The sequence below is a fragment of the Callithrix jacchus genome, chromosome 22, assembly GCF_049354715.1.
Source record: "Callithrix jacchus isolate 240 chromosome 22, calJac240_pri, whole genome shotgun sequence".
Lineage (NCBI taxonomy): Eukaryota > Metazoa > Chordata > Mammalia > Primates > Cebidae > Callithrix > Callithrix jacchus.
Genome location: NC_133523.1, coordinates 47,918,793 through 47,936,536, shown reverse-complemented (window position 1 = coordinate 47,936,536; position 17,744 = coordinate 47,918,793). Strand labels below are relative to the sequence as shown.

The following is a 17,744-nucleotide window of genomic DNA, read 5'->3' as shown; positions in this document are numbered from 1 at the left end:
CTTGTTTCAAAAAAAAAAAAAAAAAGTAATTTATTCATTCAATACATAGTTCCTGACACAAAATTGGTACCTCACTCTAGACCCTGCTGGTGTGCACAATCATAATTCATGGAGATATGTACACTAATGGAAGTGTGGTTCAGGGCAAGGTGTATCCCCAGAGAAAGCCCTAATCTGGCTTTATGGTTGATAGTATGAGGCACAGGAGCCTTTTCTGATTAAGGGATAAATTGATGGGGTTTCATAGGATGAATAGGAGTTTGCCAAGGACAGTGAAGCAAAGATTGACATTCTAAGCATTGGGAGTGTTCTATTCAAAATCCCAAAGTGACGTAGTAGCAAATACTTAAGCACCTACCACACGCCAAGCATGTTTTAAGAGGAGGAGGAGACAGATGAAACCCCAGCCTTTGTGATACTGTCATCCTACTGGGTGTGGTGGGAGATAAAAGGTAGACACCTACATGAATAAGACTTTCAGACTGTGGTAAACGCTGTGGAGGAAACAGAACAGAGGTGAAGGGATGGAGTGACTAGGAGCAGGCAGGTGCAGCCACTTCAGGGAGGGTGGTCAGGGGAGGAGGTGGCATCTGAGCTTTGACCTGAATTTTGAGAAGCCAGGAATGCGGAGAGGATTTCAGGCGAAGGAGACCTTGGGGAGGCTGGCGGGTTAAATCTGCAGGGGTGCGGCTGGCCGCAGGAAGTGAGGTGTGTGACAGTCACGCTGATGGTGACAGCACTGGCGGCAGCAGCCGGAAGGGTGGCTGAGTGCTGACTCTAATGGGCTGGCCCAAGCCTCAGTTTCTAGGGTTCCCAGATTGTCTGGCAGCTCTAACTGCGATGAGAGAGGTCTCATCGGCAGCGTTCAGGAAGCCCAGGTGTGTCCCCTTCCTAACTGAAAGGGGTTTGGGTGGGTTTTTCCTAGGCGTTCCTCTGAGACCAGCCAGCCCTGGCGAGGGTGCGGGGAGAGGGAGGGTGGGTCTGGGAACCGGCCTGGCAGGAGGAGGAGGAGGCGGTGGAGGAGGGAGGCTGTCGCCGGGCGGGAGCTGTTTGTTCTCTGGGAGGGATCCTGGCAGGGCGGTTTGGGCAGCCCCGTCCTGAAACTGGAGGAGCCTGGCTCCTTCCCAGGTCTGTGGGGGCTGGGTCAAGGGAGTGGTGATGGGGCCAGGACCCCAGACAGACTTGACTTTGCATCCTGGGTTGGAGCCAGTGACGTCACTCTCCGCTCCCTGAACCCCAGGGTCTTCCTCTTTCTTTGGTTTTTCTTTCTAGTTTAATTTTACTTTAGGTTCTGGGGTACATGTGCAGGTCATGCAGGGTTTTTGCATAGGTGCATACTATATTCAGCATTTCTCCTCATGTTATCCCTCCCCACCCTTCCCACCCCCCGCTGTCTCTCCCCTAGGCGCCCCCCGCAACTGCCCCCAATGTGTGACGCTCCTCTCCCTGAGTCCACGTGTTCTCATTGTTCAACATCAGCCTATGAGTGAGGGCATTCAGAGTTTGGTTTTTTGTTCTTGTGTCAGTTTGCTGTGAATGATGGTTTCCAGATTCATCCAAGTCCCTACAAAGGACACAAACTCATCGTTTTTTATGGCTGTGTAGTATTCCATGTTGTATATGTCCCACATTTTCTTTCTTTTTTTTTTTTTTTTACTTTTCATTTATTCCTCAGCTGGAACACATTTTCTTTTTTGAGACTGAGTCTTGCTCCGTCACCAGGCTACTAAAGTGCAGTGGCATGATCTCAGCTCACTGCAACCTCCACCTCCCGGGTTCAAGCGATTCTCCTGCCTCAGCCTCCTGAGTAGCTGGGACTACAGGCACGCACCACCATGCCCAGCTAATTTTTGTATTTTTAATAGAGACAGGGTTTCGCCATGTTGTCCAGGATGGTCTTGATCTCTTGACCTCACGATCTGCCCACCTCGGCCTCCCAAAGTGTTGGGATTATAGGCATGAGTCATTCCTCTTTCTTTTTTTTGAGACAGAATCTCTCTCACCCAGGCTGGAGTGCGATAGTGTGATCGATCTCAGCTCACTGCAAGCGATTCTCCTGCCTCAGCCTCCTGAGTAGCCAGGACTACAAGTGCCTGCCGCTATGCCTGGCTAATTTTTGTATTTTTAGTAGAGATGGGATTTCACTATCTCTACTGGCCAGGCTGGTCTTGAACTCCTGACCTCGTGATCTGCCCGCCTCGGCCTCCCAAAATGCTGGGATTCTAGGCACCGCACCCGGCCAGGTGTCTTCCTCTTTCAAATGGGCATAAATCCTAGTACCTACGTAAAGGCCTGGTAGGAGGGTTGGTGCAATAAGGCAAGGAGAGTGATTAGCCCAGGGCCTGGGGGGTGGGGCCGGGCGCAGTGGCTCACGCCTGTAATCCCAGCACTTTGGGAGGCCGAGGTGGGCAGATCATGAAGTCAAGAGATTGAGACCATCTTGGCCAACATGGAGAAACCCTGTCTCTACTAAAAATACAAAAAATTAGCCGGACATGGTGGCGGGCAGCTGTAGTCCCAGCTACTCAGGAGGCTGAGGCAGGAGAATCACTTGAACCTGGGAGGCAGAGGTTGCAGTGAGCCGAGATGGCACCACTGCACTCCAGCCTGGGTGACAAGAACAAAACTCCATCTCAAAAAATAAAAGTTAAAAAACCCGGAGAAATCATTGTAGTTACTACAGGCATGTAACAAATTATTCTAAAACCCAGTGGCTTCAGACAAGGACCATATTTATTTTGCTCAATAATCTACTGTATGCACAGGGCTTGGTGGAGGTCGCTTATCTGCGCGCCCTTTGGTGATGGCTCTGGAAGAAGCTGGAGAGGTGCCTGAGCTGGAAAGACAGAGTCTGGGACAGCTGGAGCTCCTTGGCCCCCGTTCTTATCTCGACAGAGCTTTGGGGTAGCTAAACTCATCTTACACTGCTAAGGGCTCTCAAGATGGGTGTAGGGAGAGAGAGTTGGGGGGAGAGGGAGAGAGAGAGGAGAGACAAGAAGAGAGGAAGAAAGGAGAGAGAAAGAGGAAGGCGGAGAGGGGTGAGATGGGGAGAGAGATGAGATAGAGGGTGAGAGGGAGAGAGAAGTGAGAGGAAAAGAGAGACGGAGAGAGAGGAATAGAAAGAGAGGGAGAGAGAGAGACTTACTCCTGGTCAGAGCGACTTGGGTCGAATTCTTCCGTTTCCAGCGGCATCTGCTTCTGGGGCCTCAGACACTGTCAGGGGTAGGAGGTGGTGATCAAATACAGAGAGAATGAGAATGAGAACTGGGTGCCATAAACCCTCTGATGCGGAAAGCAAAGGGCATTGTGGGAGAATCCTTTCAGGACCCGGGACAGCACCTAATGCTGATCAGGAATTTGTTAACGAGAAAAATGGTGAAGGGGTGGACAGCCCACGGGGAATCCAAATAGATGTTTTAACTCCCTTGGGTGTGTCTGGGAGTCAGGTAGGAGGAGGTCCTCAGAGGACAAATTTGCACAAATTGTTCTCTTTGTGATAACAGTGTTAACAGCCAGCAATGATCTGGCACTTACTATGGATTAAGTCCTTGTTATGGATGACTTCATGTCATCCTTCCAAATTCAATGACAGGGGGCTGGCCACAGTGGCTCACGCCTGTAATCCCAGCACTTTGGAAGGCTGAGGTGGGTGGATCACCTGACGTCAGGAGTTTGAGACCAGCCTGGCCAACATGGTGAAACCCCATCTCTACTAAAAATACAAAAATTAGCCAGGTGTGGTGCTGTGCTCCTGTAATCCCACTACTCAGAGGCCAAGGTAGGAGAATTGCTTGAACCCGGGAGGTGGAGTTTGCAGTGAGCTGAGATTGTGCTGCTGCCCTCCAGCCTGGGCAACACAGCGAGACTCTGTCTCAAAACAACAACAGCAACAAAAACCTACAACTTCCCAATCTCATCACCAGCCCCTGGCAACCACTGCTCTGTTTTCTGTCTCTATGAATTTGACTCCTCCAAGTACCGTATAGAAGTGAAATCACACCGTGTTTGTTATCGTGTAACTGGTTTAATTTTTGTTTGAGGTGGTGAGAGCTGAAGGACTATAGGACTAAGGTCTTAAAATAGCTCTTTCTGCCTGAGTAATCTCCATTATGGCAGGACTCCTGTAAGAAGATGACAGTTCATATGAGGGGGAAGAAAACTTACTCCTGGTCAGAGCGACTTGGGTCGAATTCTTCCGTTTCCAGCGGCATCTGCTTCTGGGGCCTCAGACACTGTCAGGGGTAGGAGGTGGTGATCAAATATGCTTGCTCTGAGCAGTGCAAGGGAAAGCAGGTGCCCAGAGGTGCATCCCGGTTTGGGGGGGGGGTAACAAACATGGACAGGTAAGTGCGGGAGTGTCTGCGATACTCAAAGAAAGGTAGTTCAGCTGGGCACGGTGGCTCATGTCTTTAAGCCCAGCACTTTGGGCAGGTGAGGTAGGCGGATCACCTGAGGTCGGGAGTTCGAGACCAGCCTCACCAATATGGAGAAATCCCGTCTCTACGAAAAATACAAAATTAGCCTGGTGTGGTGGCACATGCCTGTAATTCCAGCAACTTGGGAGGCTGAGGCAGGAGAACTGCTTGCACTCGGGAGGTGGAGGTTGCAATGAGCCAAGATCGTGCCATTGCACTCCAGCCTTGGCCACAAAAGGGAAACTCCATTTCAAAAAAAAAAAAAAAAAAAAGTTTAGGCAGAGTTCAGGAAGACGTCTCTGTACAGGCTCAGACATTGGGATGAGATTCTGAGAATGTGGGAATGAATCGGGCCCTCAGCCTCTCCTCCCTCAGGCCCAGGAGTCCTGACACCTGGCCTCTCCTCCCTTGGACCCAGAAGTCCAGGACCTCAGCTCCTCTTCCTTCAGACTCAGGAGTCCAGGCCCCAGTCCTCAACTCCCTCAGACAAGGAGTCCAGGATCCGAGCTGCCCCAGAAGCTTGGGTACCCACAGGCTACCAGATCCTTGTTTCTGAGCATGGAGATTCCCAAATTATCCCCAAAAGTCTATGAAGAAGGTAAGCACACATTTCCAGATGAAGAAATAGGCTGACATATTTGAAAGACACACAGAGGGTCGCAGTCTGGAATTAACAGTGGTGGGATTCGAACCTCTGTCACTACAGAGCTGCGGAGCGCCTTAAACGGTGCGGCAAATGTGACGCCGTTCGAGCGAACCGTAGGCCCCGCCCTCGGACACGGCCACGCCCACATGCTCCTGAAACCGCCACTCCCAGCTGTGACTGCGCTCAGGGCCGATGCTCATAGGTCTCGCCCTTGGGATCCCCGCCCACTCTGCCCTTGCCACGCCCCTCGCAGCCCACTTCCGGAACGCGTGGGCCCCACTGCGCCTGCGCTTCCCCTTGTGCTTGGCTGCGTCTCGCGTTCTTCCCGGAGCTGCCCGGGCGGCGGGTCTGAAGTCGGCTCCGCGCTGACCACTGACCCCCGTCCCGGGCCCGGCATGAACCGCTACCTGCTGCCGCTGTCGGCGCTGGGCACCGTCGTAGGCGGCGCCGTGCTGCTCAAGTGAGTACATTCTAGCCCCGCGTGCGCGGTCGCGGCGGGCCCCCAGCGCAGGGGCAGGGAAGGCGGCGGAGACCCCCGCCCCTCGCACCCAGGTGCAGCTTCTGCAGCTCCCGACCCGCGCTGCCTGCGGGAATGGGACAAACCTGCGCTCGGGCCGGCCGGGTCACGGCGCAAGGTCACTCGGAGGGAAGGGCGAGCCTGGGCCCTTGTAAATGTTGCTTTCCTTTCAGACTTTTAAACTCTTTATTATTTATTTGTTCATTTAGTTTTAGAGGCAGAATCTGGCTCTGTCACCCAGGCTGGAGTGCAGTGGCGCGGTCTCGGCAGCTTTGCCCACCTGGATTCAGGTGATCCTCCCACCTTAGCGTCCCCAGGAGCTGAGACCACAGGTGCGCCACCACGCCCGGCTAATTTTTTTTTTTTTTTTTTGAGACGGAGTCTTGTTCTGTCACCCAGGTGGAGTGCAGTGGCACGATCTCCGGTCACTGCAACCTCCGACCCTCCCAGGTTAAATCGGTTTTTCTGCCTCATTCTCCTGAATAGCTGGGACTACAGGCCTCTGCCACGACGCCTGGCTAATTTTTGTATTTTCACTAGAGACGGCGTTTTACCATGTTGGTCAGGCTGGTCTCGAACTCCTGACATCGTGATTCGCCTGCCTCGGCTTCCCAAAGTGCTGGGATTACAGGCGTGGGCCACCGCGCCTGGCCAGGGCGACTTATTTAAAAATAAGCCTCAGTGGCGGGTGGCCACTGTGTGTCCTGCAGTTTGTGTCTCCTGTGGGCTGTGCTGCTGATCTGCTCAGCCCCCTGTTGCTGGATATTGTGTATTTCCAGCATTAGCCTCCGTGGGACATGGGTGTGGTGGGCAGAGTCACGGCTCTGGAGAGGTGTCCACGTCCCAGTCCTGGTACTCGTGACTACATTACCTCGAGCATCAGAGGGTCTTGCTGATGTGTTAAGTGAAGGACCTTATGATTATCATGTAGGCTTTTTTTTTCCTTTTGAGACAGGGTCTCTCTGTCGCTCAGGCTGGAATGCAGTCACGCTGTCACAGCTCACTGCAGTCTCAACCTCCCTGGGCTCAGGTGATCTTCCTACCTCAGCCTCCCGAATAGCTGAGTCTACAGGTGTGTATCACTATGCCCTGCTAATTATTTTAGATGAAGTTTTGCTGTTGTTGCCCAGGCTGGAGTGCAGTGGCGCGATCTCAGCTCACTGCAGCCTCTACCTCCTGGGTTCAAGCAATTCTCCTGCCTCAGCCTCTTGAGTAACTGAGATTACAGGCGCCCACCACCACGCCCAGCTAATTTTTGTATATTTACTAGAGACGGGGCCTTACCATGTTGGACAGGCTGGTCCTGAACTCCTGACCTCAGGTGATCCACTGGCCTCAACCTCCCAAAGTGCTGGGATTACAGGCGTGAGCCACTGAGCCCGGCCCAATTTTTGTATTTTTAGGAGAAGTGGGCTGTCAGCATTTTGGTCTCAAACTCCGGACCTCAAGCGATCCTCCCACCTCGGCCTCCCAAAGTGCTGGGATTACAGGTGTGAGCCACCGTGCACGGCCTACTTTGTAGTCTTATAAGGTCCTTATGTGAGGGAGCAGGAGGCTCAGTCAGAGGGCAGGAGGAAGCCAGAAGGAGAGGTTCCAGGGATGATCAGTTTCAAGATGGAGAGGGGCCAAGAGTGGAGGGATGTGGCAGCCTGTAGGAGCTGGAAATGGATTCTCCGCTAGAACCTCCAGAAGGGACGTGACTCTGCCAATTCCTTGATTTATTACAGTGAGACCTATTTTGGACTCTTGACCTGTAGAACTGTAGAAGAATGTATTTATGTGGTTTTAAGTCACTGAGTTTGTGGTAATGTGTACAGCAGCCATGGGAATCTCATGCAGTGGGCATTTTAAATGTTAAGATTTTTGAGGTGGAGTCTTACTCTGTCACTCAGGCTGGCGCCATTTTGACTCACTGCAGCCTCCGCTTTCTGGTTGTGCTTCAGCCTCCTGAGTAGCTGTGATTACAGGTGCCCCACACCATGCCTGGCCAATTTTTGTATTTTTAGTAGAGACTGCGTCTCACCATGTTTGCCAGGCTGGTCTTGAACTCCTGACCTCAAGTGATCTGCCTGCCTCTGACTCCCAAAGTGCTGGGATTACTTGCCGGGCTGGGAATCTCATGCAGTAGGTGTTTATAAAATAACGATGGTCACCGGGTGCAGTGGCTCACACCTGTGATCCCAGCACTTTGGGAGGCCAAGGCGGACAGATCACCTGAGGTCAAGAGTTCGAGACCAGCCTGACCAACGTGGAGAACAGGACAGAGATCCCACTGTGTGATGTGATGACATCTGTTTTTCAGTTGGGGGGCGGGAGTGAGCTCATACGGGTTTGTCAGAGATCACTCAGTCAGGGGCACGTGGGGTGAGAGTGGGCAGACAGGACTGACTGTGCCCCTTCCCGCGCTCAGGGACAATGTTGCCGGTGGGGTTTGCCCCAGCAAGGCCACCATCCCTGGGAAGACGGTCATCGTGACGGGCGCCAACACGGGCATAGGGAAGCAGACCGCCTTTGAACTGGCGAAAAGAGGTAAACTCTCCCCTGCTTTGGCTCGCGGAGAGATATTTGCACACCCATGCAGCATGATTCACGGTCCAGCAACCCAGGCACCCATCACAGATGAACAGAGAAGCACACGTGGAGTCTGCAGACAGTGGAACATGATTCAGCCTGCAAAAGGAAGGGCATTCTTTTCTTTTCTTTGAGGTGGAGTTTTGCTCTTGTTGCCCAGGCTGGAGTGCAATGGCGCCATCTCAGCTCACCACAACCTCCGCCTCCCGGGTTCAAGTGATTTCTCCTGCCTCAGCCTCCCCAGTAGCTGGGACTACAGGCATGTGTCACCATGCCCGGCTAATTTTGTATTTTTAGTAGAGACAGGGTTTCTCCATGTTGATCAGGCTGGTCTCGAACTCCCGACCTCAGGTGATCCACTGGCCTTGGCCTTCCAAAGTGCAAGGATTACAGGTGTGAGCCACCACGCCTGGCCGGAGGGGCATTCTAACGGATGGACCTTGAGGACATGACACTAAGTGAAATAAGCCATTCCACAGAAGAACAAATACTGTGTGATTCCACTTATGAGCTACCTAGAGTTAAATTCATAGAGGAGTTTGGTGCTTGCCAGGGGTGGGGAGGGGAGAATGGGGAGTTATTGTTTAATAGACACAGAATTTTAGTTTGGGAAGATGAAAACGTTCTAGAGACGGGTAGTCGTGTTGGTTGTACATTATGATTTTTTTTGTTTGAGATGGATTTTTGCTCTTGTTGCCCAGGCTGGGGTACAGTGGCACCATCTCAGCTTGCTGCAACCTCTGCCTCTCAGGTTCAAGCAATTCTCCTGCCTCAGCTTCCCAAGTAGCTGGGATTACAGGCATGCACCACCACACCCAGCTAATTTTGTATTTTTAGTAGAGATGGGGTTTCTCCATGTTGGTCAGGCTGGTCTCAAACTCCCGACCTCAGGTGATCCACCCGCCTTGGCCTCCGAAAGTGCTGGGATGACAGGCTGAGCCACCACGCCCGGCCATGCATGTTTTCAGTACCAATGAACTGGATACATAAAAATGGGTAAGGTGGCTCACATCTATAATTCCAGCACTTTTGGAGGCTGATGCAGGAGAATCACTTTAGGCCAGGAGTTCCAGACCAGCCTGGACAACATAGGAAGACCCCATCTCTCTGCGCCCCCCACCCCCAAATTAGCCAGATGGTGCCTGTAGTCCCAGGTCACTTGAGCCCAGGACTTCAAGGCTGAATGAGCTAGGATGGCACCACTGCATTCCAACCTGAGCAGCAGTGTGACTTTGACTCCCAAGAAAGAAAAGGGGGGTGTTGAAACAGTAAATTTTAAGTGATTGTAATTTTACAACAACAACAAAAAAATGGAGGCTAGGTGCTGTCGGGTATTTGTAACCCAAGCGGTTTGGGAGGCTGAGGAGCCGATCACCTGAGGTCAGGAGTTTGAGACTAGCTGGGCTAACATGGTGAAACCCCTGTCTCTACTTAAAATGCAAAAAAAATTAGCTGGGTGAGGTGGTGGGCACCTGTAACCCCAGCTACTTAGGATGCTAAGGCAGGAGAATCACTTGAACCCTGGAGGTGGAGGTTGCAGTGAGCCGAGATCGCACCACTGCACTCCAGCCTGGACAGCAGAGAGAGAGACCCCGTCTCAAGAAAAAAAAGGAAAAACAATCCTCTTGCCTCAGCCTCCCAAAGTGCTGGGATGACAGGTGTGAGCCACCGTGTCCGGCCAGTTCGGTGATGTTTAGTGTAGTCAGCGATGCAGCCGTCTTTCAAATCAACCCTAGAACATTTGTTAAACGTTGCTTTTAACTACCAAGCTGCAATTCCTTCTCCCCACAGCCCTGGGAAACCAATAATCTATTTTCTTTCTCTGTGGATTTGCTTATTCTGGGCATTTCATATGCGTGAAATCGTGTGAACAGAATTCCTGTAAATGGGATTGTCCACTACGTGGCCTTGTGTCTGCTTTCTCTTCCTGAGCAGAGTTTCTGAGGTCTTCCTTGCTGTAGCCTGAGTCAGTGCTCCACTCCTTTTCACAGCTGTGTAATATTCTGCCCCTCTGAGGGACCATGTTGTTATCTCTTTACCCACGGATGGACATTGGTTTCTACCTTCTGGCTTCTGTGAAGAACGCCATGCGAACATTGGTGCATGTGCTTTTGTGTAGACGTGTTTTGTGTAAAAATGTTTTCATTTCTCCAGGGTCAGTATCTAGGAGTGGGTTGTTAACATAAACCTTTTTCTATCCCGGGTTTTCAGGAGGCAACGTCATCCTGGCCTGCCGAGACATGGAGAAGTGTGAGGCGGCGGCCAGAGCCATCCGCCGGGAGACCCTCAATCACCATGTGAATGCCCGGCACCTGGACCTGGCCTCCCTCAAGTCCATCAGGGAGTTTGCAGCGAAGATCAGTGAAGGTAGGAGAACATTGGCCTTGTGCGATGAGGTCTGGATGGGCGGCTCCCGGGGGCAGGCTCTGAGGAGTGAATGAACCGAGTAAGCTTTAGAGCTTAGTTTTGGTGAACTGTGGCCCAGGGGCCAAATCCAGTGGCTGCCTTTTTTTTGTACAGCCTGCAAGCTATGACTATTTTCATTTTTTATTTATTATGTATTTTTTTTTTAAAGATGGGGTTTCACCATGATGGCCAGGCTGGTCTTGAACTCCTGACCTCTGCTGATCCACCCACCTCGGCCTCCCAAAGTGCTAGGATTACAGGCATGAGCCACCGCGCCCAGCTATTTTTGAGACGGAATCTTGTTCTGTTGCCCAGGCTGGAGTGCAATGGCATGATCTCAGCTCACTGCAACCTCTGCCTCCTGGGTTCAAGTGATTCTCCTGCCTCAGCCTTCCGAGTAGCTGGGACTACAGTTATGTGCCACCACACCTAGCTAATTTCTTGTATTTTTAGTAGAGATGGGGTTTCTCCACGTTGTTCAGGCTACTCTCAAATTCCTGACCTCAGGTGGTCCTCCTGCCTTGGCCTCCCAAAGTGCTGAAGTGCTGGGATTTCAGGCATGAACCACCATACCCGGTCTGAATAATTAGTTTTTTTGAGGCAGGGTCTGTCTCTGTCACCCAGGCTAGAGTGCAGTGGCACAGACACAGCTCCCTGCAGCCTTGATCTCCTGGGCTCAAGCGATCCTCCTGCCTCAGCCTCCTGAGTAGCTGGGGCTATAGATAGAAGCCACCGAACCTGGCTAAATTTTTTGTTTTTGAGACAGGGTCTTGCTCTGTCACCCAGGCTGGAGGTGCAGTCAGGGCTCACTGCAGTCTCAACCTGCTGGGCTCAAGTGATCCTCCCAGTTCAGCCTCCCAAGTAGCTGGGTGTACAGGCTTATGCCACCACACACAGCTAATTTTAAAAAAATTTTTTTTGTAGAGTTGGGTTTCACTATGTTGCTCAGGCTGGTCTCAAACTCCTGGGCTCAACTGATCCACCCAAATTGCTGGGATTACAGGCTTGAGCCACCGCGCCCGGCCTTATTAAGTGCTTATGGATCCAGTGTCTTCCCCACCATGGTTAAAGAAATAAGTGTCTGTTATGGGGCATTTATAAAATACTGCAGTGCAAAGACGACAGGACTGGTTGGGCGCAGTGGCTCACGCTTGTAATGCCAGCATTTTGGGAGGCTGAGGTGGTTGGATCCCTCGAGGTCAGGAGTTCAGTACCAGTGACCATATAGCTTTTCTATCCTTGTTCATCTTAAATAGGCTCAAGAATACATCAGACATTATTATTTTATTTTTGAGATGGAGTTTTGCTGCTGCTGTCCAGGCTGGAGTGCAGTGGCGTGATCTCTGCTCACCGCAGCGTCCACCTCTTGAGTTTGAGCAATTCTCCTGCCTCAGCCTTCCGAGTAGCTGGGCTCACAGGCGCCCACCACCACGCGCAGCTGATTTTTGTGTTTTTAGTAGAGATGGGTTTTGCTGTTTTGGCCAGGCTGGTCGATTATAGGCATGAGCACCGTGCCCGACCCCTTTGTTTCCTTGTCTGGCACTGGAAAGGGCCAAAGCTTTCTTGGTCAGAGTCGATGTGCCCTGCTCAGTAAGTGGACGAAGAATGGGGTGTTGTGGGACCTCATTTATTTAGCAAACGTGATCTGAGACCTGACCCAGGTGCTGGAGGTGTGAGATGAACTAAAGCTGTCCTCGTGCCACTCACAGCTGTAGGGAGGCAGGCGCAGGCGCTCACTCATTCACACGTGTTGAGTCCCCTCCTGTGCCCTTGGGGATTAAGAGGGAGCGCACTGTGGATGTTGTGGAGTAGGCGAGAGGCGCTGTGGTAAGATCACAAAGAACAGGGAGAGGGTGATGCCTTAGAGGTGGGTGTAACGTTTTTATTTTTCCTGAGACGGAATCTCACTCTGTCACCCAGGGTGGAGTGCAGTGGTGTGATCTTGGCTCACTGCAGCTTCTGCCTTCTGGGTTCAAGCATAAATTCTCCTGCCTCAGCCAATGTAGTAGCTGGGATCACAGGCGTGCACCACCATGCCAGGCTAATTTTGTGTTTTTGGTAGAGACGGGGCTTCACTGTGTTGGCCATGCTGGTCTCAAACTCCTGACCTCAGGTGATCCACCTGCCTCGCCCTCCCAAACTGCTGGGATCACAGGCGTGAGCCACCATGCCCGGCTAATTTTGTGTTTTTGGTAGAGACGGGGCTTCACTGTGTTGGCCATGCTGGTCTCAAACTCCTGACCTCAGGTGATCCACCTGCCTCGCCCTCCCAAACTGCTGGGATCACAGGCGTGAGCCACCATGCCCGGCCGGGTCTGAGGTTTTCACCCACCTGTCTGTGGCACTGGCACTTCGTTATGGAACCTGAACCCAGTGGCACAGGGAGGAAGGTGCTGTGGAAACTGAGGCTCCGTCTGTGTGCCCTGTGGTTGCTTGTGCGAGTGAGGTGGCAGGTTTGGGAATGAAACCAGCGCCTGAGAACCTGCAGGAAAGAGTCCCAGGGCTTCCATGGAGGTGTGCAGGGTGTGTGTGTGTCCTGGGGCTGCTGTAACCGTGTACCGCAAACCCAGGGGCTTCCACCCTCGGAAGCGCATTCCCTCACCGTTCTGGAAGCCAGCAGTTGGAATCTGGGTGTCTCTGGGGCTGTGTTCCTGTGAGCCGGGCTGTAATCCTCCCAGCCTCCTCCACTTCCAGTGCAGTCGCCCACACCTCTCTTGTCCGTGTCTCCGTCTGTTTTCCCTTCCTGTAAGGTCACCAGGCCGGGTGCTGGCTCACATCTAGAATTCCAGCACTTTGGGAGGCCGAGGCGGGCAGATGAGCTGAGGTCAGGAATTTGAGACCAGCCTGACCAACATGGTGAAAACCCCATGGCTACAAAAAAAATAAATTAGCTGGGTGTGGTGGCATGTGCCTGTAATCTCGGCTATGATCTCCGCCTTGCGTGTTCAAGCGATTCTCCTGCCTCAGCCTCCTGAGTAGCTGGGATTACGGGCATGGGTGACAAGAGTGAAACTGTCTCACTAAACAAACAAACCGGACACCAGTCATTGGATTAGGCCTCACCCTAATGTGGCCGCTTCTGCACAGCCTGTTTCCAGCAGGGGCCACCTTCACGGGCTCCGGAACGTTTCTACTGTGCCTCAGGCCGGGGTCTGTCCTCACCCTGAGGTCTCCTTCCCCACCCGTCTTCTAGAGGAGGAGCGAGTGGACATTCTAGTCAACAACGCGGCCGTGATGCGGTGCCCCCACTGGACCACGGAGGACGGCTTTGAGATGCAGTTTGGCGTTAACCACCTGGGTGAGTCCTGGGCAGGGGGCCACACCGTGGGCTCAAGCCATCCTCCCCCTCCCGAAGTGCTGGGATTACAGGCGTAAGCCACCGTGCCCGACCAAAAGTGACCTTGTCACCCTTTAACCCAGGCCACTTTCTCTTGACAAACTTGCTGCTGGACAAGCTGAAAGCCTCAGCCCCTTCCCGGATCATCAACCTCTCGTCCTTGGCCCACATTGCTGGGCACATAGACTTTGATGACCTGAACTGGCAGACGAGGAAGTATGACCCCAAAGCCGCCTACAGCCAGAGCAAGCTGGCCGTCGTCCTCTTCACCAAGGAGCTGAGCCGGCGGCTGCAAGGTATGGGGCGCTAGGCTCGGCCTCCCTCTTTACTTTGAGCCCAGAGCAGCCCTTCGGTGATCCTGGGCTGGGCGGAGGCCAGGCTGTGGCTCTAGAACAGAGTGGGCTAAAACAGAGCATAGGGACCACCCTGCCTGCTTCTGGTGCCTGAAGCAGACGTAACTAATCGATCGTTGTTCTGATGATTGTTCATTCATTCCAGGTGGCCTAGTCTGCCTGGATCAGTGTCCTTCCCTGCATTCGGTAGGCAGCCCAGCCTTCTGGCTCCAGCCAGTGAGTCTCAGCCAGGAGCACTTCTGGCCTGGAATTGTCATACCTGGAGGCACAGTAACCACAGCTGGGTCGGGGAGAGATTGCTCTGGGCATCTGGAGGGTAAAGGCCCACATGCTGTTCAGTGTCCTGCAGCACACAGGACAGCCCCTCACCCCTCAAAGCCCGCAGCATCCGCTGAGAAATCTGCCCTGGGCCCTTGCCTCTGAAAGATGGTCTGTGGACCAGCAGTGCCTCAAAGCCCGCAGCGTCCGCTGAGAAATCTGCCCTGGGCCCTTGCCTCTGAAAGATGGTCTGTGGACCAGCAGTGCCAACCCCACTGGGAGCTGGTCTCAGATCCCAGCCCCACCCACTGATTCAGACTCCTGGGTGAGCCTGGTGTTCTGGGTCTATCAAGCCCTCCAGGAAATCTCTGCCCCCAGGCGCCACGTGGCAGAGCTGCTCTGCAAGATAAGACCACCTTACTAAGATTTCAGCGCAAGAGCGACGATGGGGTTTGACTATAGGAAGCCCCAGAGCTGAGTGTGGGCTGCCACAGCCTTCCAGGTAAGGACCCCTCCCTCAGTCTTCTCTTTTTCCCCAGGCTCTGGCGTGACTGTCAATGCCCTGCACCCCGGTGTGGCCAGGACAGAGCTGGGCAGACACACGGGCATCCATGGCTCCACCTTCTCCAGCACCACGCTCGGTGAGTCCCCTCCCAGCCTGGGGTCTCTGCACTGAGCCCTCCACCCCAGGGCCCAGGACCCTCCCTCAGAGACGGTCCCTGGGGCCTCATACCTGCTCCTCCCCTGCATCATACGAGGCAGAGAGGTTGAGTCCCTTTCCTGTGTTGATGTGGCCTGCCACCCTCCAACAGCCCCAGGAAGCAGGCAGAGCGCTGCTGGCTGATGAGAAAACCATGTCTCAGAGGAAGAGGCCGTGGAACTGACTCCTGGAGTCAGGCTGTGCTCGGGTTAGCTCCAGCTTCACCCCACACCAGCCGTGTCTCCTGGGGAAATGGTGTAACCTCCCCCCCCCCCCCCCCCCCGACCAGCCTCTTTCTTCATCTGCAGAGACGAGGCCTTCCTGAAAAGGGCCAGCACCGTGACCCACCCAGAGAATAGGCTGTATAAACAGTTGCAGCCTTTCCCTTCCCTTCCCACTCCCTTCACCTGCGGTCCCCTCCCCCTCCCCCTCCCCTTTCCATTCCCTGGTACTTCCCTTCACCTTCCTATCCACTTCGGCTTCCTTTCCCCTCTGCTTCCCTTCTCTTCTGCTTCTGTTCCAAAAAAAAAAAAGAAACAAAAATTAACCTGAGGCTGGTGCCAGGTGCATTTAAGGAGAAATGGGGTAGGGTGAATACTGGGGCTGACCAAGGAGGAGAGCTTTCATTTTCCCGGGCAAAGCCAGGAAGGCTTCTTAGGGAGGCAGCTTTTGGCGTGACCCCTGGTCGGGAGGGATTTGCCAGGGCGGTACCAGGGAAGGGAACTGCAGATGGGAGCCAAGGGTAAGGGGCTGGAGGAGGGCTCTGTGGGACTCCAGGGGCCTGGAGCTCCCTGATGGGGGAGTGGGGCTTCCTGACTTCTGAGTGTGTGTGGGCTGATTGCAGGACCCATCTTCTGGCTGCTGGTCAAGAGCCCCGAGCTGGCTGCCCAGCCCAGTACATACCTGGCCGTGGCGGAGGAACTGGCGGATGTTTCCGGAAAGTACTTTGATGGACTCAAACAGAAGGCCCCAGCCCCCGAGGCTGAGGATGAGGAGGTGGCCCGGCGGCTTTGGGCTGAAAGTGCGCGCCTGGTGGGCTTGGAGGCGTCCCATGTGTCCTCTGTGAGGGAGCAGCCCCTTCCCAGATAACCTCGGAAGGAGATTTGAAAGCGAGGATGAAGACAGGCTCCAGGATGGAGCCACGAGACCGAGCACCGCTGTCCGCCACACCCACAGCATCCTCTAGGGGGCGGTGTTGGCACCACCTGAGCCGGGAGACCCAGGATTGCCGGCTGCCACAACCGAAGCATCCTCTAGGGGGCACTGCTGGTCGCGGTGGACTGGCCTGCAGGTGGGCACTGCCCTGGGCTCTGGCTGGTCCCGTGTGCTCTGCTGCCAGCAGGGGAGCAGGGCCATCTGATACTTCCTCTGGGAATCTAAACTGGGTACGGCTGAGGAGGAACAGTCTCTGTGCGCTTGTGGGCGATGTCAGGAGAGCCAGCGGTGCCCATGGGGGTGGGCTCCAAGGTGCTCTGTGAAGAGCATGGGCAGGGTGTCTGACACTCGGTGGATTCCTGGGTCCCTGTGGGACGTTGTACACGCATGGTCCTCTCTTGAGCCTTGGTTTCTCCAGCGGTGAGGTGCTCAGAACAGCTGCTCCCTCCTGTGATGGCGTGGTGTGGCACGCTGTTGTCTGGCCGTTGGCTGTGCACAGCCCTTGCCAGGGGTGCTTGCTGAGGGCTTCCTGTGCCAGATCCCGGCCAGAGAGCACGTGTCATCCGAGGTCAAGCTCTGCCTGGAGTGGACTGGGAACTCCACCAGCTGCTGCAAGGACCTGGGAGTGCCTGGGGCTCCCGCCTTCCTGTCAGTTCTCATCCAAACTGCAGACTCTGAAACTTGCTCATTTAAAAAAAAATGCAGCAGAGTCGTAGGTTTTATTTTTTCCTCTGTGTACGCGGGAACGTCCATGCGCTGAACAAAGACAACTCATGGATTTATTCCTTTTAGGGACACAAGACATCAGGTTATCACCAGGGCACCAGGCCATGCAGAAGTTCAGACTTTTTAGAGATGAAAACTCCTCTTACCCCTTTCACAGGCGATAGTCACTTAAGTCTGGGGCTCTTACAAGACTGATGTGTTAGAAACTGGGTGGAGGTCGGGTGAGCTGAAGGGGCGCTGGGCTTAGGTGCAGAACTGAAGAAGGCACTAAAAAGCTCAGTCATTGGGATACAAAGAGTTTTCCAGTATTTTTCTTTGGGATATTGGGGAGGCCAAGGAAGCTGCTCAGTAGCCTACAATACACAGAACTACCGCTCAGCCCACAGCAGAGTGGTGCGGGCCGTGATGCCACCAGCCCCGGGGAGGGAGGACTGGAGGGGAAATGAAAGACTTACTGAAGCTGTAGAAAAATAGAAGTAGGGCTGGGCATGGTGGCTCACACCTGTAATCCCAGTGCCGTGGAAGGCTGAGGCAGGCGGATCACCTCAGGTCTAGAGTTCGAGACCAGCCTGATCAAGAGGGGGAAATGCTGTCTCTAGTGAAAATACAAAAATTAGCCGGATGTGGTGGTGCACGCCTGTAATCCCAGCTGAGGCAGGA

The 17,744-nt window shown here is 53.7% G+C and overlaps 1 protein-coding gene and 1 long non-coding RNA gene across 14 annotated transcripts; one reads left to right on the top strand and one right to left on the bottom strand.

The window, feature by feature from the left end:
* The first annotated feature begins 766 nt into the window (after positions 1–766).
* RDH13 (retinol dehydrogenase 13) lies at positions 767–17,379 on the top strand. Of its 13 annotated transcripts, XR_013531140.1 has the most exons (9): positions 5,349–5,521; positions 5,788–5,868; positions 7,989–8,107; positions 10,361–10,516; positions 13,749–13,853; positions 13,976–14,188; positions 14,391–14,461; positions 15,043–15,144; positions 16,048–17,379. XR_013531140.1 is itself a non-coding variant. In XM_054250096.2 (8 exons), exons 1-8 carry the CDS (start codon positions 5,457–5,459, stop codon positions 16,290–16,292), a joined length of 1,086 nt encoding a protein of 361 aa, XP_054106071.1. In that variant the 5' UTR covers positions 5,349–5,456; the 3' UTR covers positions 16,293–17,379. The 13 variants fall into 13 exon arrangements, 10 of the variants coding, with proteins under 10 accessions (XP_035141270.1, XP_008988887.1, XP_035141274.3 ...); XR_013531142.1 differs by lacking the exon at positions 5,788–5,868 and having other exon boundaries at positions 14,391–14,431; XR_013531141.1 differs by lacking the exon at positions 5,788–5,868.
* Positions 12,417–13,643, bottom strand: LOC144580865 (uncharacterized). Its single transcript, XR_013531144.1, has 2 exons — positions 13,158–13,643; positions 12,417–13,037 (listed from the first exon to the last, which is right to left on the bottom strand). It is a non-coding gene; the product is annotated as an uncharacterized LOC144580865 (long non-coding RNA).
* Positions 17,380–17,744: the final 365 nt, after the last annotated feature.